The 27,179-nt window shown below is 40.0% G+C and overlaps 1 protein-coding gene across 4 annotated transcripts in view; it reads right to left on the minus strand.

Moving 5' to 3' along the window:
- ZNF318 (zinc finger protein 318) overlaps positions 1-27,179 on the minus strand; it is a 43,834-nt gene continuing 16,655 nt past the window's right edge. Inside the window, exons 7-13 of one of the 4 annotated variants that reach the window (XR_003508277.1) lie at positions 22,970-23,170; positions 22,414-22,513; positions 21,368-21,486; positions 17,217-21,082; positions 12,207-12,352; positions 1,030-1,147; positions 1-291 (exon numbers count right to left, since the gene is read on the minus strand). Coding sequence is in view for 1 of the 4 variants with exons in the window: in XM_027525241.1 (XP_027381042.1) it covers positions 17,774-21,082; positions 21,368-21,486; positions 22,414-22,513; positions 22,970-23,170 (3,729 nt within the window). In the remaining 3 variants the exon portion in view is untranslated. Of the gene's footprint in view, positions 292-1,029; positions 1,148-12,206; positions 12,353-16,682; positions 21,083-21,367; positions 21,487-22,413; positions 22,514-22,969; positions 23,171-27,179 lie in introns of those variants that run through there. The other 3 variants (XR_003508276.1, XR_003508275.1, XM_027525241.1) reach the window with 3 other exon arrangements.

Consider the following 27,179-nt stretch of genomic DNA (forward strand, 5'->3'; position numbering starts at 1 on the left):
TTGTGTTTTTCAACCTTTATTACCCATAACCCTTGTGCTTTCTCACTCCATGTTTTGAATATCCCCTCCCAACTAGAAAGCTGTACTTTTAATAAACAAAAAGTGAAAACAAACAAAAAAAACCCCACAAAAATAGAAACATACACACAAAACTGAAATACTTTCTTACAATACACTAATCCTCCCACTTGTAGATAATTGCTGCTGCATAATCAACATTATTTATGAAGCTGTCAAGAGTCTGTCCAATTTTTCCTTTGTTTCCCAGCATCAACTTGCCATCAGATGAACCTGTTGAGAGCACTGTGTATTAGCTACTTGTGGTTAGCTGCTTAGGGCAACTGAGAGAACTACATTTTGTGACTCAGTGGCATCAGTTGGACTAATTCAGAATCAAGACTGTCAGAAAGGACTTCCTGACCCTTCACCATGGCTGCCTTCAAACATATGCTTGTGGACTGTAACCCACCAGGCTCCTCTGCCCAAGGGAATTCCCAGGCAAGAATACTGGAGTGGGTTGCCATACCCTCCTCTAGGGGGTCTTCCCAACCCAGGGATCGAACTCATGTCTCCTGCATCTCCTGCATCACAGGTGGATTCTTTACCACTGGGCCACCAGGGAAGCCCAAAACATACGCTTGTGAAGAAATCAATAACAGCTTTAAATGATGGTTTTCCATGCAAAGATGGATTTGGCTTCTCAAGTATTACTTGGGAATGTGCATTTCATCTGAAAGTGTATATTTAAAAATGACCTCCAAATAATCAGCAGCATGAAAAATGTATCCATATGCTGGAAACAGAGAAGAGGAGTAAAACTTGGTGGTCAGCTTACTTACAAATCTGATAGATGGTGACAGTGCTCCTTGGTGGAAACTATCTGCAACTTCCTCATCTTCTCGCTAAGGTCTGGGGGTAAATTTTTTTTTATATATATAATACACAAGAATAGTCTTTTCAGGTCATGAGACTTTGTGATAAGACTAAAACAGTTTAATCTTATGAATTTCAATAAATGCAAATGCTTACCTTTTTATAGAGAAGTCTTTCAGTTCCTCTATGAAGTTCAAGTTCACAGAATCAGGAGCCAAGTTCTACCCTCTTCCCAACTCCAAAATGATTGGGTTCTTTCTCCTCTTCTCCTGAGCTTTTGGAACACGTAGAGCTATAAGGTCTTTATGTCTAATCTCTTATACCCCACACCTCACCACCAAAAAAACGGCAGCAATTACTAGTATCTTAGTGGAGATAAAAACCTGAGCACCCATCTTTTGATAAAAAGCCACAAAGAAGAAGGCTACAAACAAAGAAGGTACTAAATGAACGTTTTATTTTCTACTTAGAAGCATTTCTTTTGGAGAATCTCATTTTCCTTAGTGCACATTAATTCAACTTAGTCTAGACTCCTCAGTAAGGTAGACCCTGCCTTCCCAGGGTGAGCTAATGACCGGGGCTTGGTCTGGATACTTCATCCACTTGGCCACAGTAGTTGTTTAAAGATAGAAATGTAGCCCAATTCACATGAATCAACATCCTCCCTGAGATTTTTTTTTTGGAGCTATAAGGAAAGATACAGTCTCATTTCCTACTTAGAAGCCTGTAAAAACAATTGCAACTTGAGACTGCAGGGCTTAACTTGCCCCTTAGTGAAGAGAAAATGAGAAGTTAAGCAGAGGGGAGGAAATGGGGAACAAAGAGGCCCAATGACACCTCTGACATCCTGGATCTAACTCTGACTTGGTTTCCCAGTTACCAAACCACAAATTACCACCTATTCATTTTTTTTTTTTTTTCTCTCTTAAGCGGTGTGAGTTCAGTTTCTGTTACAAGCAAAACAGTCCTAATTAAGGATTTGGACAGTTCTTCAAAGAAGATACACAAATGGCTGATAAGCACATAAAGAGATGCTTGGCATCATTAGTCATTAAAGAAATGCAAATCTAAACAATAAGGATACCACTTCATACTCACTAGAATGGCTATAATTAAAAAAGAAAAACAGAAAGTAACAAGTGTTGGAGGTCCAATGGTTAAGAATCCTCCTGCCAATGCAAGGAACAAGGGTTTGATCCCTGGTCTGGGAAGATTCCACGTGCCATGAGGTAACTAAGCCCATGTGCCACAACTAATGAAGCCTGTGTGCCTTACAGCCAACGCTCTGTAAAAGAGAAGCTACTGCAATGAGAAGCCCACACATCATGACTAGAGAATAGCTCCCACTTGTCACAACTAGAGAAAGCCCATGCACAGCAATGAAGGCCCAGCACAGCCAAAAATAAATAGATTAAAAAAATTTTTTAATATATATATATATTTTAAAAGTGTTGGAAAGATGTGGAAAAAAAATTAAACCTCACATTTCTGGTAGGAATGTAAAGTGGTACAGCTGCTGTGGAAAACAGATTGACAGTTTCTCAAAAAGTAATATACTGTAACTTCACAGAAATGGCAGAGCAGAGAGCTCCAAGAATCAGCTCCTCCACTGAAGTTATCATTAAGCTGGCAAAAACTGACAGAATCAACTTCTTGAGAACTTTGGAATCTAATAAAAATTTTACAATGGAGTCCAACCAGTGGTGTGCTTAATGAAAAAAGTAGCTGCAAAATTTCAGTAAAAAAGCATTGCAAAAAAAAAAAAAAGCATTGCAGCATTTTTGCTTACCTATCTAACATGTCTCATTCCACAGCCTGGAGGTGGCTATTGGGATAGCAGTCCACATTTCTGGTATAGCTTGCTAGTGCCAGGAGAAAGCAATATGGCAATATGCACCTTGTTCTCAAAAGATCGTAGCTGTGAATTCTGCCTTGTTTGGTGGTTCCCTGAAGGATCTGTGCTAAGGCTGACCCTGTTGTGCTTCCCTCAAGCTGGAGCAGCTTTCAAAACATTCACTGAAACCATTTAAAGACATATATTACCAGCGGCTGCCTAGATAAAGAAACAATGAATCGAACAACCAGGAGGCAAATCTAAAAGTCTGGAAAGGAGAAGACTGAGGAGGAAGACACACAGGGAAATAAGAACTCTAGATGGCTACCAGGTGTATGGGGAAATTCAGCATGAAAAATACATGCCCAAGGACAGATAAAGGTTCAGAAAAGACCTGAGAGGACCTTAGGCTTGCATGTTCAGCTAAACTTTGGGCTTCATGCAGCCAGAAGGTGAAGGTTAAGGCAGAGTTCTAGGAAAATTGGCTTAGCACTGAAGTATTGCCCCCCAGGTCAGTGTCTGCAAAGACCAGGAGAGGTGGGGTTTTAGTCTGTTTTTATCTGATTTTCCACTCCAGGCATTTAAAGAAATCTCCATCAGGTCACTGACTGCTGTGATAATGGAACAGAGATTTAAGGATCACACACAAACATACAGTCTTAACAAAAACAGTTTGGAAAATTCAATAAACAAATGATGGCTACAGACTTCAATAATCAACAGCAAACCCTGGTAAGGGGATCTGATTCCCAGGGTGACAAGTTATAATAGTCAAAACGTCCAGTTTTAAACCAAAAAATCACAAGGTATAAAAAGAATAAAGAAAATATGGTTCATTCATAGGGAAAAAAGAAATTTATAGAAACCATCACCAAGGAAACCCAGACACTGGACTTACTAGGCAAATATTTTCAATCAACTGTCTTGGATATGCTCAAAGAGCTAAAGAAATTAATGGACAAAAAAACCCCAGGAGAATGAACAAATATCAATATAAGGATATAAAAAGAACCAAATAAAACTCTAGAACTGAAAAGTACAGTGGCTGAAATGAAAAACTCACTATGGGGGTTCAACAGCTTTAGATTCAAGTTGGCAGGAGAGAAATGAGTAAACTGGGAGAGAGAACTACTGAAATTATGTGAGTATCAGAAAGGAAAAAGGGTTCAGTTCAGTTGCTCAGTCGTGTCCGACTCTTTGAGACCCCATGAATCGCAGCACGCCAGGCCTCCCTGTCTATCACCAACTCCCGGAGTTCACTCAGACTCACATCCATTGAGTCAGTGATGCCATCCAGCCATCCCATCCTCTGTTGTCCCCTTCTCCTCCTGCCCCCAATCCCTCCCAGCATCAGAGTCTTTTCCAATGAGTCAACTCTTCGCATGAGGTGGCCAAAGTACTGGGGTTTCAGCTTTAGCATCATTCCTTCCAAAGAAATCCCAGGGCTGATCTCCTTCAGAATGGACTGGTTGGATATCCTTGCAGTCCAAGGGACTCTCAAGAGTCTTCTCTAACACCACAGTTCAAAAGCATCAGTTCTTCAGCGCTCAGCCTTCTTTACAGTCCAACTCTCACATCCATACATGACCACAGGAAAAACCATAGCCTTGACTAGATGGACCTTTGTTGGCAAAGTAATGTCTCTGTTTTTGAATATGCTATCTAGGTTAGACATAACTTTCCTTCCAAGGAGTAAGCATCTTTTAATTTCATGGCTGCAGTCACCATCTGCAGTGATTTTGGAGCCCAGAAAAATAAAGTCTGACACTGTTTCCCCATCTATTTCTCACGAAGTGAAGGGACCGGATGCCATGATCTTCGTTTTCTGAATGTTGAGCTTTAAGCTAACTTTTTCACTCTCCTCTTTCACTTTCATCAAGAGGCTTTTGAGTTCCTCTTCACTTTCTGCCATAAGGGTGGTATCATCTGCATATCTGAGGTTATTGATTTTTCTCCTGGCAATCTTGATTCCAGCTTGTGTTTCTTCCAGTCCAGCGTTTCTCATGATGCACTCTGCATATAAGTTAAATAAGCAGGGTGACAATATACAGCCTTGACGTACTCCTTTTCTTTTTTGGAACTAGTCTGTTGTTCCATATCCAGTTCTAACTGTTGCTTCCTGACCTACATACAGATTTCTCAAGAGGCAGGTCAGGTGGTCTGGTATCCCCATCTCTTGAAGAATTTTCCACAGTTTATTGTGATCCACACAGTCAAAGGCTTTGGCATAGTCAATAAAGCAGAAATAGATGTTTTTCTGGAACTCTCTTGCTTTTTCCATGATCCAGCAGATGTTGGCAATTTGATCTCTGGTTCCTCTGCCTTTTCTAAAACCAGCTTGAACATCTGGAAGTTCACAGTTCACATATTGCTGAAGCCTGACTTGGAGAATTTTGAGCATTATTTTACTAGCATGTGAGATGAGTGCAATTGTGCCGTAGTTTGAGCATTCTTTGGCATTGCCTTTCTTTGGGATTGGAGTGAAAACTGACCTTTTCTAGTCCTGTGGCCACTGCTGAGTTTTCCAAATTTGCTGGCATATTGAGTGCAGCACTTTCACAGCATCATCTTTCAGGATTTGAAATAGCTCAACTGGAATTCCATCACCTCCACTAGCTTTGTTCGTAGTGATGCTTTCTAAGGCCCACTTGACTTCACATTCCAGGATGTCTGGCTCTAGGTCAGTGATCACACCATCGTGATTATCTAGGATGTGAAGATCTTTTTTGTACAGTTCTTCTGTGTATTCTTGCCACCTCTTCTTGATATCTTCTGCTTCTGTTAGGTCCATACCATTTCTGTCCTTTATTGAGCCCATCTTTGCATGAAATGTTCCCTTGGTATCTCTAATTTTCTTGAAGAGATCTCTAGTCTTCCCCATTCTGTTGTTTTCCTCTATTTCTTTGCATTGATCACTGAGGAAGGCTTTCTTATCTCTTCTTGCTATTCTTTGGAACTCTGCATTCAGATGCTTATATCTTTCCTTTTCTCCTTTGCTTTTCGCTTCTCTTCTTTTCACAGCTACTTGTAAGGCCTCCCCAGACAGCCATTTTGCTTTTTTGCATTTCTTTTCCATGGGGATGGTCTTGATCCCTGTCTCCTGCACAATGTCACGAACCTCATTCCATAGTTCATCAGGTACTCTATCTAACAGATCTAGGCCCTTAAATCTATTTCTCACTTCCACTGTATAATCATAAGGGATTTGATTTAGGTCATACCTGAATGGTCTAGTGGTTTTCCCTACTTTCTTCAATTTAAGTCTGAATTTGGTAATAAGGAGTTCATGATCTGAGCCACAGTCAGCTCCTGGTCTTGTTTTTGTTGACTGTATAGAGCTTCTCCATCTTTGGCTGCAAAGAATATAATCAATCTGATTTTGGTGTTGACCATCTGGTGATACAGAGCCTAAAGAATGCATAGAACACCAACAAACAGACCAACATATGCATTATGGGAGTTACAGAAAGAGAAGAGAGTGAAAAGAGGCAAAAAATAATGGTTGAAAACTCTCCAAATTCATCAAAAGACATGAATCTACATATCCAAGAAGTAGGACAAATTCCAAACAGACCAAACTCAAAGAGATTCAGACCAAGTCACTTTACAATCAAAGTGGCAAAAGACAAAGAGAGAATACTGAAAGCAGCACAAGATAAGTGACTCATCATGTACAAGGGATCTCCAATAAGATTAACAGCTGATTTCTCATCAAAAGTCATGAAGGTCAGAAGACTGGGGTGGCATAAAATGCTAAAAGAAGAAACTCTCAACCAAGAATCTGTATCCAACAAAACTATCCTTCACAACAAAGAGGAAATTAAAACCTTAAGCCGTCCTAGAGAGTGAAAGCTGAGGGAGTTTATCACCACTAGACAATGCCAGGCTACAAGAAATGCTAAAGGGAAGTCTTTAGGTTGAAATCAAAGGACAACAGACAGTAACTCAATAACTCAAAGCCATACAAAGAGAGAAAGAAATCTGGGAAAGGTAACATAGGTAAATATAAAAGCCAGTATTATTTGGTTTGTGACCACTCTCCTTGTTTCCTATATGATTTAAAAGACACAGGCTGATTCATGTCAATGTATGGCAAAAACCACTACAATATTGTAAAGTAAATAGCCTCCAATTAAAATAAATTAATTAATTTAAAAAAGACAAACAAACAAAAAAAGACAAACACACAAAACAATAATTATGAAACTAGTTAATCAACACATAATATATAAAGATGTAATCTGTGACAAAACATAAGGAGAGAGATGGAGCTATATAGGAGCAGAATAAGAATTTTTTGTACAGTATTGAAGCTAAGTTGGTATCAATTCAAATGAGACTGTTATAAAATTTAAGATGTTAATTATAATCCTTATGGTAACCACTGAGGAAATCTAAAATATATATAGGAAAGGAAATAATGAGAGGATCAAAACAATACATTGGGAATAAATTAAACAAAATGCAGTATTGAAGGAACTGAGAAACAAAAAAGAGACAAGATAAGACATAAGACAGAAGAAAATAAATAGCAAGATATCATTAAGTACTTTCTTACCAATAATCACCTTAAATATAAAGAAATTAAACCCGTCAATTAAAAGACAGGAACTGGCAGATGGATGAAAAAAAATCCAACTACATGCTGTCTACAAGAGACTCACTTTAAACTCACTTTAGATCCTAACACACATATAAGTTGAAAGGATGGAAGAAGATATTCCATGCAAATAGTAACCAAAAGAGAGCTGAGGTAGCCATGTTAAAATTAAAACTTTAAATAAAAATAAAAAGTAGACTTTAAATAAAAAAATTAAAAACTGTTAAAGGGCAAAGAAAGTCATCATACATTGACAGAGTCAGCTCATTAAGATGATATAGAAACTATAAATGCGTACGTGTCAAACAGAAACCCAAAATATATGAATCAAATATTGACACAATTGAAGGGAGAAACAGTTCTACAACAATAGTGGGAGACTGGGAGATTCCAATACTCTAATAATGAACAGAACATCTAGACAGAAGTTCACTAAGGAAATAGAGGACTTGAACAATACTAAATTAACTAGATCTTACAGATACACACAGAATACACAGAATACCCAAAAACAGCAGAATACACAATCTTCTCAAGCTCACATAAAACATTTTCCAGGATAGATTATATGTTAGGTCACAAAACAAGTCTCAGTACATTTAAAAAGATTAAAATTATACAAAGTGTCTTCTCCAACCACAATGGAATAAAGCTAAAAATCAGTAATAGGAGGAAAACTCACAAAATGTGGAAATTACACAGCACACTCTTAAAGAAGCAACAGTTCAAAGAAGGACTCACAAGAGAAATTATAAAATACTTTGAGATGAGTGAAAATAAAAGCACAACATATCAAAATGTATGGAGTACAGTGAAAACAGTGCTCAAAGGGAAACTATAGCTGTGAATATTTTTTTTAAGTCTTTATTGAACTTGTTACAATATTGCTTCTGGTTTATGTTTTGGGATTTCTGCCACAGGCATGTGGGATCTTAGCTCCCTAATGAGGAATCAAACCCACACCCCCTGCACTGGAAGGTAAAGTCTTGGACTGCCACCCAAGTCCAGTAAACATTTTTAAAAAGAAGATTTCAAATCAACAACCTCACTCTTACACCTAGAGGGACTAGGAAAAAAAGAGCCAACAAAACCAAGTGAAAAGACAACTTACAGATTGGGAGAAAATATATTCAAATCATGTATCTGATAAAGGTCTAGTATCCAGAATATATTAAAAATTCTCAGAATTCTACAATAAAAAGCAAATAATACTATTTAAAAATGGAAAAGAACTTTATTAGACATTTCTCCAAAAAAGATATATAAATGGCCAAAAAGCACAAAGAGACGATCAATATCATTAGTCATCAAGAAATACAAAGCAAAACCACAATAAAATATTGGGATGGTTATAATACATGAAAAAGGAATTTAACCAGTGCTATGAATATGGAGGGACTTCCCAGGTGGCACGGTGGTAAAGAATCTGCCTGCTAGTGCCGGAGCCAAAGGAGACACCAGTTTGACTCCTAGGTCAGGAAGATCCCTGAAGGAGGAAATGGCAACCCACTCCAGTATTCTTGCGCTGGGATAATCCCATGGACGGAGACTTGGGGACTACAGACCATGGGGTCACAAAGAGTTGGACACACCTGAGTGATTAAGCATGCATGCACACATGAATATGGAGAAACTGGATTGTTGGAAGGGACGTAAAATGATTCAGGTGCTGGGAAAACAGTTTGGTGGTTCCTAAAAAGGCTAAATATATAACATATGACCCAGCAATTCCACTTCTGAGTACATACTGAAAATAACTGAAAACAGGTACTCAAAACAAGTACTTATGCATAAATGTTCATAACAGTAATATGCACAGTAGCCAAAAGGTGGAAACAACCTAAATGTCTTTCAACGGATGAATGTATCAATAAATTGTGGTATACACGGACAATGGAATATTGTTCAGTCATAAAAAAGTAATGGAACATTGATACATGGTATATCCATGAACCTCAGAAACACTATTACAAGTGAAAGAAAACAGAAAAATCACTGTGTGACTCCATGTATATGAAATATCCAGAATATGTAAATCCAGAAAGACAGAAAGAAAACTGGTGATTGCCAGGGGAGGCAGGAATGGGAACTAACTGTATAATGGTTTTATTCTGTGGTAGTGAAAATGTTTTAGAACTGGACAGAGGTTTTGGATGTACAACATTGGGAATGTACTAAACGCCACTGACTTGCTCACTTTAAAGTGGCTAACTTTATGTTATGTGAATTTCACCTCCATAAAACAAAAACAAAACCCACTTGAGATAGCAGTTACATTCAGGAAAGTAGTGACTGCCAAGAGAACATGAGAGAGACTTCAGGGGTGCTGGTCACATTCCATTTTTTGATTTGGGTGTTGGTCACCCAAAGCATTACACAAAGTGTTACACTTTGTGAAAAGTACTGAGCTTAACACTTGTGATGTGTGTGCTTGTTTTTTGTATGCACTTTATACTTTAATAAAAATTGTATTTTTTAAAAGCAGTTGCCAGTACATATCCAAGAGAACTGAAAAATACATCCACACAAATACCTGTACACAAATGTTCACAGAAGCATAATAGCCAAAAAGTGGAAGTAATCCAAATGTCTACCAACTAATGGACAAACAAAATGTGGCATATCTATACAGGGGAATATTATTCAACAGCAACCCACTCCAGTATTCTTGCCTGGAGAATGCCATGGACAGAGGAGACTGTCGGGCTGCAGTTCATGGAGTTGCAAGGAGTCAGACATGACTGAGAAGCTAACACTTACACTTATAAAATACTAATGAATTACTGATACATAGCACAACATGGATGAACCTTGAAAATATTAAGTGAAACAAATCAAATACAAAAGACCACATATTATATGACTCTATTTATAATGAATTGTCCAGAATAGGTAAATTCATAAAGACACAAAGCAGATTGATGATTGCTGGTGGCTTTGGGGCAGGGGATAATTGGGAATGTCTGCTAATTGGGATGTGTTTTTAAGAGAGTGATGGAAATATTCTGGAATTAGACAATGGGGGTTACTGCACAACCTTCAAGATACTAAAAACCACTGGACCGTACACTTTAAAATGATGAATCATGTTATGTGAAATTTAATGTTATAGAAATATTTCAATTAAAAAGGTTTATTATTAATCAATAATTAATAATTATTACTCATTAATAACATGTGAACTCTAGCATATCAAATTTTAAAAGGGAAAATCTTTTTCCAAATGGAAAAATACTATTCTAAAAAGTGTTTGCTTTCCCTTTCACATTTTAGAATGAAAGCTGTGACCCATACCACTGATTGTCCCTGAGCAGAGGAATGTGGTAGCTGATGAAAAACACATTTTGAGCTGGAGCAAGGGATAGAAAGTAGTGGTGACAAAGTGTTGGCAGCCCTGGCACCAGGCTGCTTTCCACTGCTTCATCCACAGGATCACGCCTGAGGAATGAGTAGTCCTTAATGAATATAAGTTCAGCAAAAAGAGGCCCTGTGAGATTTTTTTCACTCCTTACTTCTTTCTTCTTCTATTGATGGCTTTGGTTGTACATTATGAAGTTCTTTATAGTGTTATGAGTAGTCCTCAAAGTTATCCAAACTACAGATTTATTTGGGCAGTGGACCTCAATGGCTCTAAAAGTACCAGGTTTACAAATCATAAACAAAACTAGGCTAACAGTTTTAAAGGTAAATCTGGAGTTGGGGCAGCTCAGATTTAAATAAATCTTAAGAGTTTGAAGGACCTAAAAGTCAAGTTCTCATCCTGTGTTCCTGAGTCCAGTTTCAAAGCACAGAAGGGAGTAAAAGAAGCACCTACAGGCATTTTAGATGCACAGAGAACAAGGTGTTTCCTTGGTATTTTGAAATGCTTGCTTCTTTCTGTATACCAAAAGTTTCACTGTGTGTAGAAGACAAGTAAGACTGAATGGAAACTGCTAATAGTAGTCTTGAAGTCCGAAATCCCAGGATTTTTCAAACATATCCTCTGTGATCGTTCCCCCTTTCTTAAGACTCCTTTGTCTATTTATATCCCACTCCTCCAAGGACGGGCTTCCTTGGTGGCTCAGCCAGCCTGCAATGAGGGAGACCTGAGTTCAATTCCTGGGTCAGGAAGGTCCCCTGGAGAAGGAAATGGCAACCCACTCCAGTATTCTTGCCTGGAAAATTCCAAGGATAGAGGAGCCTGGCGGGCTACAGTTCATGGGTCTCAAAGAGTCAGACACGACTGAGTGACTAACACTTTCCAATCCTCCAAGGATTTTTGTATGGACCAGTAACGAAGGCTAAAACTGAGATGGGAGATGTTCTATTAGCTAGGAACATTGGGCCCAGGGCCTAGGATGGATAAGAAGGTCTGAACCCACAGCTGTAACATAAGTATCAGGGCATAAAATGAGACATAAACGAGGGTTTCCCTGCTGGCTCAGTGGAAAAGAATCTGTCTGCCAATGCAGGGGACACGGGTTTGATCCCTGGTCTGGGAAGATTTCACATGTCATGGGGCATCTAAGCTTGTGTACCACAACTACTGAAGCCCACTCACGCTAGAGTCCATGCTCCACAGGAGCAGACACCACAATAAGAAGCCCACACACTACTAAAGAGTAGCCTCGGCTTGACACAACTAGACAAAGCCTGCATGCAGCAACGAACACCCAGCGCAACCATAAATAAATTAAAAAAAATCTCAAAATGAGAGAGAGAAGTTAGGAGATAATTCGAGATGAGGAGTGGTAAGTTTAAAATATATGCTTTCTGTTCCTATCCTCATCTTGCTCCTCCTCTACTGGTACAAAGATACAGACATAAATAACATTTTGCTCACCCAACTCACCATTTCCTGGCAGCGAAAATAACAGGACCTTCTCCACAACCCATTCCTGCTCCAGCAATCATACGCACCTTCTGGAAGTCAGACCTAGAGGTGACGCTGCCCACTGGCCCCAGGGGTACTCATTGTTCCTGTGGCTTCTGTCCCTGCCTCCCTTGAACAAAAATGTCTTCTGCAGTCCTTCCTTCTAGAAATCTTTAGACTTCTGCAATTGCTCCTGAAAAAAAAGGAAGATAAGTGGGTTAGAGTCGGTAAATGTCATCATAATCATCCTTATGTAGGCAGGCTATGGAGGGTTGGATAGAACTTTAGCAGGGGCAAAGTATCGGAGAGAAGACGCAAGAAAACAGTACCTCAACATGGTCGATTTTTTTGCTACCTTCCTCTACCATAATGTAACTGTCTTTTTTTTGATGGGTTGGGAGTGGGGGCGGCCCACACTGTGCAGCACTCAGGATCCTAGTTCTCCAACTAGGGATTGAACCTGTGCCCCAGGCAGTGGAAGCACAGAGTCCTAACCACTGAATACCCAGGGAAGTCCCTCTGTCTCTATTTTTACTCTGCTCATTCGCTTCTCTTAAACATGCTAATTTCCCTTGTTTACTACAAAACACTTTTCTTGCCTGATCCTTTATGAGTGGAAGGAACAAAAGCCTGTAAAGCTTTTAATCAACACATCTAGATACGTTATCTTGTGTCCCTTTGAATGCAACAAAGACTTTGTGGTATCTTTTGTATACCTGCATTAAAGTAAGCTTTGTGAAGACAGGTATCTTGATTTATATAATTTAATGTCTAAGTGCCCATACAGCATGAATGGAAATGCATAACCTGTTCCACAGAGGTAGGAACTACAGCTAGGTTAGAGGAAGAGAAGAGTGGTATTCTTCAATGTATATTGCCCCACCTTGACGGAAATAGAGGAATTTAGAAGTCTTAAGGGAAAAGCACCAAGACCTATTTGTAATAACGGAAAACTGATGACCGTGAAGACAGGAATGCCCTGAGTGATAACTTTTTTTAAAAATTAATTTTTTTTCATACATAAAAATATACAGAAGGGGAAAAAAAATTTGGTCTACAATTCTCAGCACCAGATAAGTCTCACTGACATAAAAATTCCGTGTGTGTGTACATATTTTATATGGGTACATATTTTATATGGGTATAAAATATTTGTATTTTATATAAAATGCATTTTCATGGTCAGAATGTTCAAACTAAAAATATACAAAATAAAAAGTGAAAGCACCACTCCTTCCTTTTCCAAAGGCAACTCTTTTGGTTGTCTCCTTCCAGAAATAAAATTGACAGCTTGTTTTATAATTTTGACGAAGTGACAACAGGATGCTGGGCTGTGAAAGGTTGAATTATTCCTTTGGCTAAATCAGAAGGATTTGGGGCTTAATTTACTTCAACATGCCTATAAAATCTGGCTGAAAGGAGAAAGGGAGCCATCTGAAAATCAGAGTTTCAGAGTCTTTTATTGTGAACTCCAGTCAATGCACTGCCCCCTTCCCATCCTGTTTTTCTTGCAGGAGCTTCAGGGGCAGTGTCCCAATCCTTATTCTGGAATGCTGTTGAAATGATGGCAGCCTTGATATTCACTCACTGCTAAAGGCAGTACCTTGTAGATAAAGATCCAGGACAGAAGCAAGAGGACAGTCAGCTTCTGAAGTATTAAGCACCCAGCAAATACAATCAGCAATTTACAGCTTTTACTCACTTATAAATTGCGAAGTATTCAGTTAATTAAAAAAAAATAGCTACTACTACCAAATTAATTCTTCTACTGAATTTTTATCAAGCACTCTTATATGTGCCAGGCAACTGTGTACTGTGAATACAAAGATAAAAAACAGTAAGCAAAGACAGACTTCCTGCTCTCAAGAATTTATAGTCTAGTTGGGGGAAGGGAGTGGGAAAGAGGCACATATTAATCAAAGAAACACATAAATATAAAAGTACAACCACAATAAGTGCTACAATGTAAATGCACATGGTCTTGCAAAGTGTTAAGGGTTGAGGGCAAATCTGGGTGATGATATTTTTCAAGGGTAGGTTTTCATTGTAAATTCAGGTGCTCAGCATATCAATGAATACTGTTATTATATAGGTAATCTTTGGTTAAAAATTACAGACATTATTGTAAAATTAAGGGTAAATAAAGAAGAAATGTGCTCACAATCTCAAGTTATTTTTATTTGTCCATCTTCTCACAGAATTGTTAATGAAGAACTTGCTTAGGTTCTTTGTAGGTTAGAACAAAGGTAAGCTTTGTGGAAATTAAAACCAGGGCTTGGGAATATGTATTTTTACAAAATCCCACCTTACTGTCTCCTCCTCGATCCCCTGCCATTTTTGTTTTTTTAAAATAAAACACTTAATGTCCCTACTGGACACCTGCATTCTGTATGTCCAAACTCCCCAGCCCCACCTCCCCATTCTTCCTCAGTCTCTTAACCTGGCAGTCTGATAAATGGGTATACACTCTAGTGTGTTTACTACCAAAACATTAGCTAACATGTTGACATTTTTCAGAGATGGAGTGGCATAGCGTCAAACAGGTATACTTAGCAGAAGGGTTATTAAGAATATTATGTGCCCTGAAGCTAGCTGCAAAGAAAGAGGTTTACAAAGCAAAGGCCTCCATTCACAAAGCCAAGGGGAAGTTTTAGGGGGTTATTTACACAACCTAGGTAAAATTTGGTGTTTGCCAAAATTTAAAACCCAACTGCTGATCATCTGTTCTCATAATTGAGGGAGTCAAATAAAAACTGTCTCTGATGTTTGATATTTAAAAGTTATGTGACACCATAAGCCACATGTAAAGATTAGGGTCCACTCTTTTCATGTGCCTGTCTCCTAAGATGAAAATTTACTCAGTACTGTGATAGTACTGAATAAAAAGAAACAGGCCCTGACTCTAGGTGCTAGCAACTGGATTCAAGTTCTGCCCTTCCTTTCAAATGGCTTCTCTAGATAAGCTCCAAAACCTTACCCCACTGATCAAAGAGGAAGCTACCAACACTTTCCACCCAAACTACAGCATCCTAAAAGCTCTCCTTCTGCTGGTTTAAAGCAGATATGAAGAACACATTGCTTCAGCTCTTAAAAGTGGGCATTATTCTAGAAAAAGCCTAAGATTGGTAGGGGCCCTTTATCAAGAGGAGTTTCGCAAAGTACTCCAGCCCCAGTTACTTAAATTAGTTCACGCATGCATGCTAAATCGCTTCAGTCGTGTCCGACTCTTTGGGCCCCAAGGACTGTAGCCCACAAGGCTCCTCTGTCCATGGGATTCTCCAGACAAGAATACTGGAGTGGGTTGCCATGCCCTTCTCCAGGGGACCTTCCTGACCCTAAATTAGTTCTGCCCTTCCTAAATTTTGTCTTTTCCCTTCCCCATCCTTCTCAATTGGCCTGCTTCTAACCAGAGAGTAAGATTTTGACTCCAAGAGTTTAGCACTGGGATCTGTATGGCATTAACCCCTCTCCATGCTTACCCTAAACTCACCCATCTCTCCCCAAAGGGAGGTGGAACTTACTAAGTGAACAGTCCTGAAAATCAGTAACAACTGGCATTTTAAACTCTTATGTTCTCCAAATTCCTGTAAATAAACTCCTAGAATGGAGAGGGAGCAGCAGTTCTTTGGAGAAACAAATCTATCTCCGAAGCTTACCTTGGTTTATGTTTTGTTAAAGGGAACCTTCTGAATCTGCTTATGGTTTCCAGGCCAAAAAGATGCACTGAACTCAGGTTTCAGCCTAAAAAGCAGACTTTGGAAGACAGTTCAGGATGGCTGACCTTGTACACATCTGGTGTGAGATGGAGATAATGATCCTCCGTATTAAAGAAAAAAATCCCTATGGCACAGGGTGGCAAAGTAACTCGTCTGAAACCACAGTAAGGCAAATGGCCCAGGATCATCCAAGGACCTAACTACTCCAAATCTGTGCCCCTTCCACAAGATGAAGAAGGGAGGCCAGGACAACTTCTAAATTTCTAAATCAGTGAAGAAAAATAGCCTTCATAAACTTAACTCAGGGATTCTGCAGCTCTGCACACAAGGAACAGGAAAAACAAGAATTCTTAGGAAAAAAGATCGGCAACTTTGCATTATTTTTGAGGCATGTGGGAAAATAAGACATCAAAGCCTCTATTGAGCCAGGTTACAGTGTCAAGAGGAAACTGGGACAGATATTAGAAAATCTAAGGACCAAGCTCCCTGTTGCCCAAGAACACCCTCAGCAAGAACCTGAGTATTTTGGGGAGCTCAGTTCCCAGAGGAGCACTGGGAGAGTCAACATAAAAGTATATAGAAAGCTGCATAACAGAAAGATGCCAAAACCAGACCTCTGCTGCCTACTCACTACCCATCCAGGAAGCACTGGGGCACAGACAATATCAGAACAGAAGTAGCCCTAACAACTGGGGAAAGAAGGTTGGGAGGGGGAGACAGACAATAGGGCAGAGGAAGTTCATTGTTCTAGCTTTCCTATAAAATTCAAATGTGTGTGGTTGCAAAACAAAAATCCAGAAAGAAACATGAGATTAATGCATTTATTCCAAGTAATTAACACAATAAAAATAAAGTTAAACTTGTCCAAGTCAACTCATAAATCTTTAATCTTTTGAACAAATGTACAACCCAAAACATCACACTATGGAGGAAAAAATGGGAAAGGGAGAGGTAGAGGGAGGAATACATATAAGTGTGGAACAGAGAAGGAGTACAATCCCAAAACAAGCTTCAGATCCTCTACCTCTTCAGAACAGAAAATGGCTGCTAAATAATTTGCACAAAGTGTCAGTGGATCACAGTACAATGAACAAAGGCCATTTCAAAAACAAAAGGGACCCCAAAAGCATATCTGCTCCTGGCACTAAGCCATGAATAAGCCTTACCGATTTGTTGTCTTCCAAAAGTGAGCCTGGTAGATTTTCTTCTATGTTTACTGAGGTCATTTCCAAATAGGTTTGTGGATTAGCAGGACCAGCTCAAGAAAGGGCAACAGAATGAAGGAAGTGTGGGGACTGACATTCCACAAGGAAATAAACAGTAAACAAAAGGGCTACTCACACTGCATTTCAAACAATGTTAAGGCAGGCCCATCCAAATGGAAAGCCTAAGAGATGAACAATCCTTCCTTCATCAGTAGTTTTCCATTTCAGCAGGCTTTCTTGTCTTTCTCCCAGAGATCCATCAGCTGCCCAAGAAATTGGGTGGGAATACAACACAGCAATTGGAGAAGTCAGCTCTGTCTCCCTCCTCCCCCAGAAATGGCAGAGTCAAAGCCAAATACAATCAAAGCACACTAGGTGGTGAGCCAGATAGACATTTGATTTTAATGACAAAGTTGGAGAAAATAAATTGGCAAAAAAAAAAATAATAATAATAATTAACAGAAAATACTTTTTTTACAGATATGTATAGAAATTATGATTGATTTGTCTGGTTTCTTAAGGAAAAAAGGAACGGAGGTAAATTTTTTAGCTTCCATGAACATTTACTCTAAGATGCTGACTGCATCTCTTAGTGTAGGTTCCAGATGAGATCCAACTAGTCCTGGGTCACCTGGGCACCTGATTTCTAGAAGCCAATAAGATTCATCCACAAGTAGCTCTGAACGTGCTTTCTCAGCTGTGAACACTGGATTCCGTGTGGTCCTGGAGCGCATCAACAGCAGCTTCTTGTGCAGCTATTTCCTGAGGGATCGTACTGCCTCCGGCTACCCGTTCCCTTGTATGGGACCCTGAAGCCACAGATTTTACCACATTCAAAGGGTTGTCACTATATTCATCTACTTGAGGAACTGCTACTTCCGTGATGGATGCATTCGGTATTTCTAGCTGCAGTAGTCCCATCTCCAGGGAACTACACTCAGGAGGGTCACCTGGCTCAGAGAGAGGAGAACATATCTTCTCTTTTTGAACTCCAGATGTCCGTGTGACAAAATCAACAAGGTCTGGAAGGCAAGGAGATGGCCCAAGGCATAAAGGATTAATTGTTTCTGATTCCAATCTGAGTGAATCTTGTTTCTCTAATTTAGATGTTTCTTCTATTTCCTCAGGCATCATTCCTCCTGCTAACAGGTCCAGGGCCTGGTGTGTTCCCTCTAGGTTCCCCAAGCCAAGGCCAACATTTTCTATAGGAAGTCCAGTTTTCAAAATGTTAGGAGCGATCCTCCCAGTTCTGGGATTAGATGAGTTTTGTTCACCCTCTGCTCCAAAGTTCAGCACCAGGGTTTTGGGAGAATCTAAGGGAAACTCAGAAAAGGATGGTATTGGTTCAAAGTCAGTGAGAGCGGAGGGATTACCTCCTAGAGGAGACACAGAATTTTCTTCACATACTTTCTGAGACAGGGCAACTGGGGATCTATGTGCTGGGTCTACCCGAGTATTGCAGAAATCAACACCAATATCCCCCAGGCTTCCCAGGGCAGCAAGCTCTTCTACTTTTAAATCTGTAACTTCAAAGTTTTCTAAGGCCTTGCTCTCTATTGTCACTGTTAGTTCTGGATGGACATCTCGAGGCTCCAGGGCTTCTGCTTTTGGTTTCTCTGGGCTCTCCCAGGTTTCTGGATTCTTGTTCTCATCCCAGTCAGTCAGTTTATAGGTCATTTTACCCTGCAAGTCTTTTGATCTTTCTCTCTTCAGTTTGAGGCTTCTGTACCTAGAAGTTCTGGAAGCTGATTCTGGTGCTGAATTTTCTAGCCACTCCTCACTACAAGCTGGGACTCCTTGCTTCTGTTCATGGTCTTTCAAGCACATATCTGATCTGTATGGGGACTGAAGAAGCAATTCTGGGGCAGAAATTTTCACATCTTGTGGGTTCTGGAGTAAAGACCTAACTTCTGATGGAAATGAATCTATTTTTGCCTTTGTGGAAGAGACAGTTTGTGTCTTCAATTCAGGTACTACTTTACCTTGAGTTTTACTTTCTGTTATCAATTTCCTGGACTGTTTAGCCTTTTTGTCAGTCCTATGCAAGTTGGGCTGTTCTACTTCTTCCTCCCACATGCATCTGTTCCCACTGTTCAAATTAGAGTCCTCTATGCTATTGGGCCCAACATTGATATCTGTTCCCTCTCTCACTGTCCTTTCAGAGAGTTTCACTCCTTCTTCTTTTAGTTCAGTGCTTGTCTCTACTTCACTTTTCCCACAGTCCTTAGGTTGGTGGAGCTCCTGGCTTTGCTGCTTACTAGATTCCCCAAGGTGGGTTTCTACCAACTTCTGAGATTGCATGGTATGACACTTTGTATCTGACAGCTCAGAGGCTGGCTCCACACCTGGTGGCCCAGGGTCTCCCAGGTCAAGTTCAATTTTCCTCACTGGAGCTACATCCTTATTAGCATCACTCTGGAAGGAACCAGAGGCCCACTTGGCCAAAGTCTCTGTCTTTGGGGTAATAGTTTCATAAGGCCTGTTTTGGCACAACCTTGTCAGAGGCTGCAGGAAGCCATAGCTGCTGCCTCTGTTTTTGGAATCTACATTTTCTACAGCTGACAATCTTCCTAGGGACACCAGAGGTTTTGAAATGGGCTTTTCAGAGCTGCTGACCATAGGAGCAGAGACCAAATTTCTACCTGAAGGCAACTCCTCTTGGGATGCACTGCTGTTCAAAGTAGAAGTGGAAGAGGCATCTGAATTTTCAGCTCTATTTTCCCCGTTGGCTAATGGACCACCACTCAGCTTAGTCTCAGGGGCTCCTTTTCCACCACTACTATAGAATATGTCATACAGATCCTTAGCATTGGCTGTGGCTAAGCATGAATTACGCTTTTCCAATTTTTTGGCTTGTTCACTGAACACACTTGAAAGGGGAGGTGGAGGACGCACCAACACAGAGAATAGGGTCTGGTCCCGGTCACTCTCACTCACCCCAGGAGCCGTCTCATCAGAAGGAATGGCAGTAGGCTGTGCTGAGGCCATGATGGCTACCGGTAATACTGGGTTCAAAATGTTAGGACCCAGGAAGCCAGGGATGACAGTGTGAGATACAGCTGGGTTTGATTTCACTGGAGCCAAAATAGCATTTGCTTGGGCAGGAGAGGGGGAAGCTGGATGAGGTATAACTGGAGGTGGTGGAGGTGGCGGTGGAGGTGGAGGTGGAGGAGGTGGTAGCATTTGTTCAGGTATATGTGATGGCTCATTCTTTTCAGCCAGCACCATTTTTTCCTCTGGAGACCCTTTCAAAATCACCTCTTCCCCTCCAAATGCTTTAGAGATGATGTCGGGAGGCAAGAGGAGATCAGCTGAAGACTCTTTAACCACTGGCAGAGGCTTAGCAGTGGTTCCAGAAGATTTGATGGATAGAAACGTGTTAAGCGGAGCTGGCTTGCTTACTGTGGCTGAACCTGATTTGCGGAGGACTGTGGATGGGATGGGCAGGTTGGGTCGGATCTTAGTCTGGGTTGAAGTTGTCACTACAGGCATCCAAGGACTAGTATGTGCAACAACAGTTTTCCCAGAGAGTTTGATTTTGATAGGCTTTGTCTTCCCAGGATCAGCTTTGCCATCCTCTTTGTCCTTACCACTTTCCACAATCTCTTCTTTGGGAATACTTGGGATCACTAAACTTTTTTCCTCCTCTTTTTCCGGCTTCTTCCAGCTGAATTTCCCAAAAGAGGAAGATATTGGTGGTTCTTTCTTTATTTCTTCTTTTAATTGGAGTTTGATGCTAGGCCTCTTTCTATTTTCAGCCTTTTCAGGGGAGTTTCTACCCTCAGAAAGCTGGTCCTCTAATTCCTCAGACACCCTGTCGTCCTCCTTTACTTCCTTCATAATCTTTGCCTGTTTTTCTTTCTTCTCTTCCTTTGGTCTCTCACTGAACTTGCGCTTCAGCTCACTCTGCCGCCGCCGTTCTGTCTCTAGGACCACGGCCAAGCCAGCCTGGCGGTCCAGATTCCGTCGTTCCTCATACAATGGGTTTTCAACCACATATTTCTAGGGAAGAGAAAAGATAAAGGCTCAATAACTGGGCAAAATACTTTAAGAGAGAAAATTTGGCCCTACCACTATTAGAACTCATTTAATGAAAATTCTGAGTCACCTTCCTCAAGGATAAATAAATGGTCCTCTAAGGTTAGCATTTCTTACTAGGATTGAGAACTTCCTTGTGGTTATACAGAATTTGAAGTGTTAAGGACTTTTTCTTGCTCTGAGCTTGACAACATCAAAAGGATTACTGTAGAAAGTAGGAAAACTCCATAGGCTACTACAAAGACCAACCTTGTATTTCTCATTGTGTTGATAACCCTTCACATGTTGCTCTCCAGAAATTGGATCCCCCAAAAATTCCTCACAGAGCTGGCAGTAATATCCAGTGATGGGAATCAGAAACTCAGAGCCTGCAAGAAGTAGAACAAAGTCAAGAAAGTAAGTCATTTCTACCCAAGATGACAGCAACCAAAGGAAATCCCACTTCCCTTTTGCAGTAAAATGATTAACAGTATAAAGGACTTTACTCACTTTCAAGTCAGAAGGAGCATTTAGAATCTCAATGGTGTTTTTCCAACTTAAAGCCTAAACTCAGGACCTCCATCCCTTCTACATTTTGGGAACACTAACTGGTTAATCCCCTAACTGGTTAATTCAGGAGTTTTCTGTGCCAGACTCATTTCTGTTGCTGATTCTCCTCAAATTCCAACTAGCACTAAGTATCTTAGGAGATTTAAAAATTATACTCCCCAAAAGCCCAGTACCATTTGTATGAGAATCTCTCATGTTGGTATTAATTACTTAGAAATTTATCTTCTACAGATATAAAGGATGTAGAAGCACTGACTACTTACAAAGGTAAGAAACTGAGAAGTTTAAAGACAAAGAAACTTTCTATTTCTCAACTTAGCCCCTAATAACAACTATTCAAAAATATTTTATAGTTCTTAGCTAAAAAGGCAGTTATTTTGCACCTCTTACTGTTCTTTTTCCCCTGGATTTCAAATAAGGTTTTAGTACATAAGTCAGTGGTGAAGAAAGTCATATTTTAGTCCATGTGCTGCCGAAGCGAGCACAAAGAAAGTTTTATTTTAGAGTGGTATGTGTGTGTTTAACATCTGTTAAGATTGTTGGCCATATGGGTAGAGATTGTTCCTGTCTTATAGCTCTCTTTATTTCTTTAGGACCTAGTTGTGCACCTGGAATACAATATTCCAGCTTTGCTAAAAGTATTGGTTATGTTTCACTCTATGCTGCTTCCTTGCACCTTAATTCAGGGATACCTCTTCCCTGACTGAATGTAAGGAAACCACAAAAATGGCAGGGAGGAAACTTACCTTTTGCAGGAACAGTTATCTTGTCAGTGCGCTTTACAGCATCTTGCTTGGCTTCATTCTGGGTCTTTGAAGCCCAAGGTCTGTTGTAGGGATCCAGTGTCTATTTGCAAGAGGCAGAGGCGCTCACACACAGCACTAAAATCTCAATGACCCACTTTTCTTTTTCTCCCCAACAACCAGGGGGGACCAGAAGCCCCCAGCTGCCCACCCCCACCCACTCTGCCAACTGTTTAAATGGAAATCACCTGTGGAAAAGGTAAACATATGTTAGAGCAAGTACTAGCAATGGATAAAATGAAACAAATAATCAGGTACTCAAGGAATCAAAAGAGGCAGCAGCCTCACTTACACTTGCCATGGTGTTTAGTTACAGGCAGGTCCCCTGGACTGAGCCCTGGGGATGATGTCTCCTTTGTTGGTACCTCTTGATTCTTCAGACTGGGGCTCCTGCCCACATGAGAATGTTGCATTTTCCAGCTTTGTAATACAGATGGGGGTATAGGAGTTTGAGGGGAAAGAGGGCAAGAACGGAAATAACAGAGGGCAAGATACCTACCTGTGTGTGCTTCTTATTGTGCATATGGGTGAAGAAGTCAAACATGGTCCCACAGATGGTGTTGCAGTCTTTGCACCAGTGATTGCCAGCATCATAATACTCATAGGCAGCAACAGGCTGATCAGACTGCTTAGCTGGCTGGGGGCTCTCAGCAGGCTTGGGGCTCTTAGTATGGGAATTCTCACTGTTTACCTTTGATTCCTAGAGGGGGAAAAACCTGTACTAAGGAGGAATTCAAGACAATCTAGATCTGTCTTCCCTCAGAAAAAGCAGGTAGCTACTGCAATAACGGAAATAGGACCGTATGATCATATTTCTGCTAAAACTGCCTAAAGCTGCACAAACTGGGAAAACCCCATGAGAAATCTGTCTGTAAGACTCAAAGAGAATTAATTTGATTCCAGTGTCATGTCATTATGAAGAATAAATCATAATGACATTATATTTACTTATATATCTGAAAATATCTAGAAGAATACTCAGGATTATGGAAACATTGGCTGCCTCTGGGGAGGAAGGTAGAGAACAAGAGTGGACAGGAATCTTCTATAGTACCACCTTTGGTAGACGTTAAATGTGTTACCTATACAACTAAATACATTAGTTAAGTTTATCAACCATGATGACAACTAGGAAGGGAAGAGGAAATGGAAAAGGTAATTGACAGATTAAGCAAGTGAAAAAAAAAACAAACCAGATGATAGTGAACTCTCTCATCACAGACACATCCAGTACAGAAAACTAGAGAACAAGGCTGGCATAGATAAAGGGGATAGTCATCTATTTAGGATAACTTACAGGAATCTGGGTAAAATGTTTCTAACTGCCTAAAATGTCACCATTAGAATTTAACATCTTTCAGTTAACATGAATCTTCTTTTAAAATATATCAACTCTCCAACATTAAGTGATCAATAATAAATAATATGAATTCATTTTTCAGCAAGCTGAGAACAAGGTATTCAGGAAATAAGAATTCTGGATAATACTGGGGACTGAGGCACATAAAAAAGATAATCCTGGAACACAGAGAAGGTGAGTATGAAGGAGGTTCCACAGTAGACACAATCAGGGAAGGGAGCACCTGGAATATTGGCTGGTGGGGAAAGGAAGACTAAATAGAGAAAGGGAAACAACTGAGATTTCAACAATAATCTTTCCCATTTACAGTCCTATTCAAGGGTCACTAAACAGATCATATCCAGCAGGTAAGGGATGGGCACATGCATACACTGCTGGTGAGTACTAACTGACACCACCTTTCCAGAAGACAATTGAGGAACACAAATTATATACCTCAAAATTCTTTATACCTTTGACCAAGCAATTCTATTCCATGATATTTATCCTCAGGAAATTAGGTCAAACTACAGGTGATTTAACTGGTTAAACTGTTATCCATACAACAATAAAAATAAGGTTGCTAAAATGGTATTATATAAGTCTATTTATTGACATGGAAAGACTGTCACGAAATACTACAAGAGTAAGTAACAAATACTTTCAGACTGTGGTGTTGGAGAAGACGCTTCAGAGTTTCCTGGACTGCAAGCAGATCAAACCAGTCAATTCTCAAGGAAATCAACCCTGAATATTCATTGAAAGGACTGATGATGAAGTTCCAATATTCTGGTCACATGATGCAAAGAGTTGACTCACTGGGAAAAAACCCCATTGCTGGGAAAGACCGAAGACAAAAGAAGTGGGCGGCAGAGGATGAGATGGTTAGATAGCATCACCAACTCAATGGACATGAATGTGAGCAACTATCGCCCACTAACTCTGGAGATAGTGGAAGACAAAAGAGCCTAGCATGCTGTAGTCCATGGTTGCAAAGCGTCAACATGACTTAGCAACTGAACAACGAAATAACAAAATACATTTGAATAGGACTTCCCTGGTGGTACAGTGGATAAGAATCTGCCTGCCAATACAGGGGACACCAGTTCAATCTCTGGTCTGGGAAGATTCCACATGCTGTGGAGCAACTAAACCCAAGCACCAAGCACTCCAGGGTCCATGAGCCACAACTACTGAGCCAGTGTGCCCTGGAGACCATGCTCCACAAGAGAAGCCACCATCATGGGAAGGCCATGCATTGGCAATGAAGAGTAGCCCCCACTTGCCACAACTAGAGAAAATCTGTGCACAACAACAAAGAGCCAGTGCAACCAATTAAAAAAAAAAAACAAACAACACAAATCTATTAAAAGATGTATTTGAATAATCAATACAGATATGTGACTAGGCACAGAATGTTAAATGTCACTTTATCCAAAAGACTTTCCCTAACTACTCCATATTCCTTAGCCTGTTTTCGACTGAACCACCACCACCACCACCACCAACTACATAGTTCCTTTTTATACTTCCCATATCTAAACACTGTCTGGCACTTTTTTGGAGACCAAGAAATATTTATTAAATGAATGAACAGAAGAAGGTAATTTGGAATAATACCAACTCATTAGTAACAACTGTGTCTAAGTGAATGGAACTATGGAAATGTGCATGTGTTTACTTTTATGAAATGAGCTATTTAAGAGAAAGAAAATCAAACTAACCACACATTTTAAAAAGAGGCAAAGAAAGAAGAAAGACCAAAGACAGGTAGAAAACAGAGCTTGCAGAGAGAACATTCCTTATTGCTGAAATGAAAATCAAATTGCAACATATTCTTGTTAACTTCAGAGAACATTCTCTCACTCAAGTCAAGATGATAGTTTATCATGGGGTTGGTGCCTAAGCGGAACCCCAAATAATGTATAAGTCAACTACAAGCTCTTCTCCCATCAAAGGCCCTGAACTCAGTGGTCCTGGTATAAGAAAATAGTCCTACCTGGTTGAGAAAGAGAACTCTCCCAGGAAGACATAAAAAAATTAAAGCTTGGCTGACAGAGAATACAGAGTATCTTCTTCTCTAACCCCAATATTAACTGACCATCTACTATGTACTAGACATACCGGATGTCATGGGAAAACACAAAAATAAGTTATACTCTGTTATTCTCAAGAAGCTCTCATTTAGTGCAAGAGACAGGCATGAGTTTAATCACGCTTTCAGTAAGACAGAATGAAATACATTTTATAAAGGAACAAAGTAATATATTATGGGAATGCTAAAAAAAGGTCTGACTCAATCACAGTGGAATTCAGGAATTCTGCACCGAGGAGGGGAGTATTCAAGTTGGGCCTTAGTGGATGAGTAGAGTTGGGAGAAAGATCATTCCAGGCTAAGAGGATTATTAATGATTTCCTGAGAGCTATCTATTTGCTATGTGGCAGGTACTGAACTGTGTACTGGGGACTATACTGGAGAATGAGACAGATATGGTCCCTGATCCCTTGAACCTTAAAATCTAATTGGGGAACACATGTAATAATATAATTACAAGGCCATAAATGCTAAGAAGGAAAATGAAGGTATGAGAGTGTATATGAGGCAAATTTAACAACCTGGAAAATCAAGAAAGGGAGTCAGGGAAATAATTTAAACTGAAATCTGAGGATGAATTTGAGTGAGAACACAGGGTAAGAAGAGTAGTAATTAGTAGGAGGAGAGGACACAAAGACATTAAAGATGATGAAACATTTATGGAATGAAAATGCCAGTAATGAAATTACAGAGAGCAAAGGAAAAGTAAGATTTGAAATGAGGCTGAAGAGGTAGGCAAAGTAGTATCATAACCACTGGCTGAATGTGGAGAAAGAATTAAGAGAGTAGCAGTACAAGCAAAAAAACTTGAAGGTGGCTTGAACTTGGATGGCAACAGAGATGATGAGATGAACGGAACTGAGATTTATTTTGGATGGAGAACTGGCAGACTCTGTAATCGTGTGGAGCAGTTAGGAAGGGGGAGCACTAAGAATGCTTTTCCACTTGTTGGCATAAAAACTGTTGGACAGTAATGTCATTCACTGAGACAGGTAACAAACAGCAGAGGAAGAAAGATTAGAGGGAGGCTGAGCACAATCTTAGTTTAATTTAGAATACATTGATTTTAAGGTGTTAGAGACAATCAAGTGGAAATAGTGAGTAGTCTGTTGGACACTCAGACTTGAACCTTATTAGAATCACCTGAGCTAAAATATAAAACTGAAAGTTGTCAATATGGTATTTCAGCAGAGGACTGAATGAAATGAATGAAATGAATGAAATGAAAAAGCAGAATTCTGGAGACCTGGGCTAGAACTGAGTCCTGAAGAACTA

The sequence above is a fragment of the Bos indicus x Bos taurus genome, chromosome 23 (assembly GCF_003369695.1).
Source record: "Bos indicus x Bos taurus breed Angus x Brahman F1 hybrid chromosome 23, Bos_hybrid_MaternalHap_v2.0, whole genome shotgun sequence".
Classification (NCBI taxonomy): Eukaryota; Metazoa; Chordata; class Mammalia; order Artiodactyla; family Bovidae; genus Bos; species Bos indicus x Bos taurus.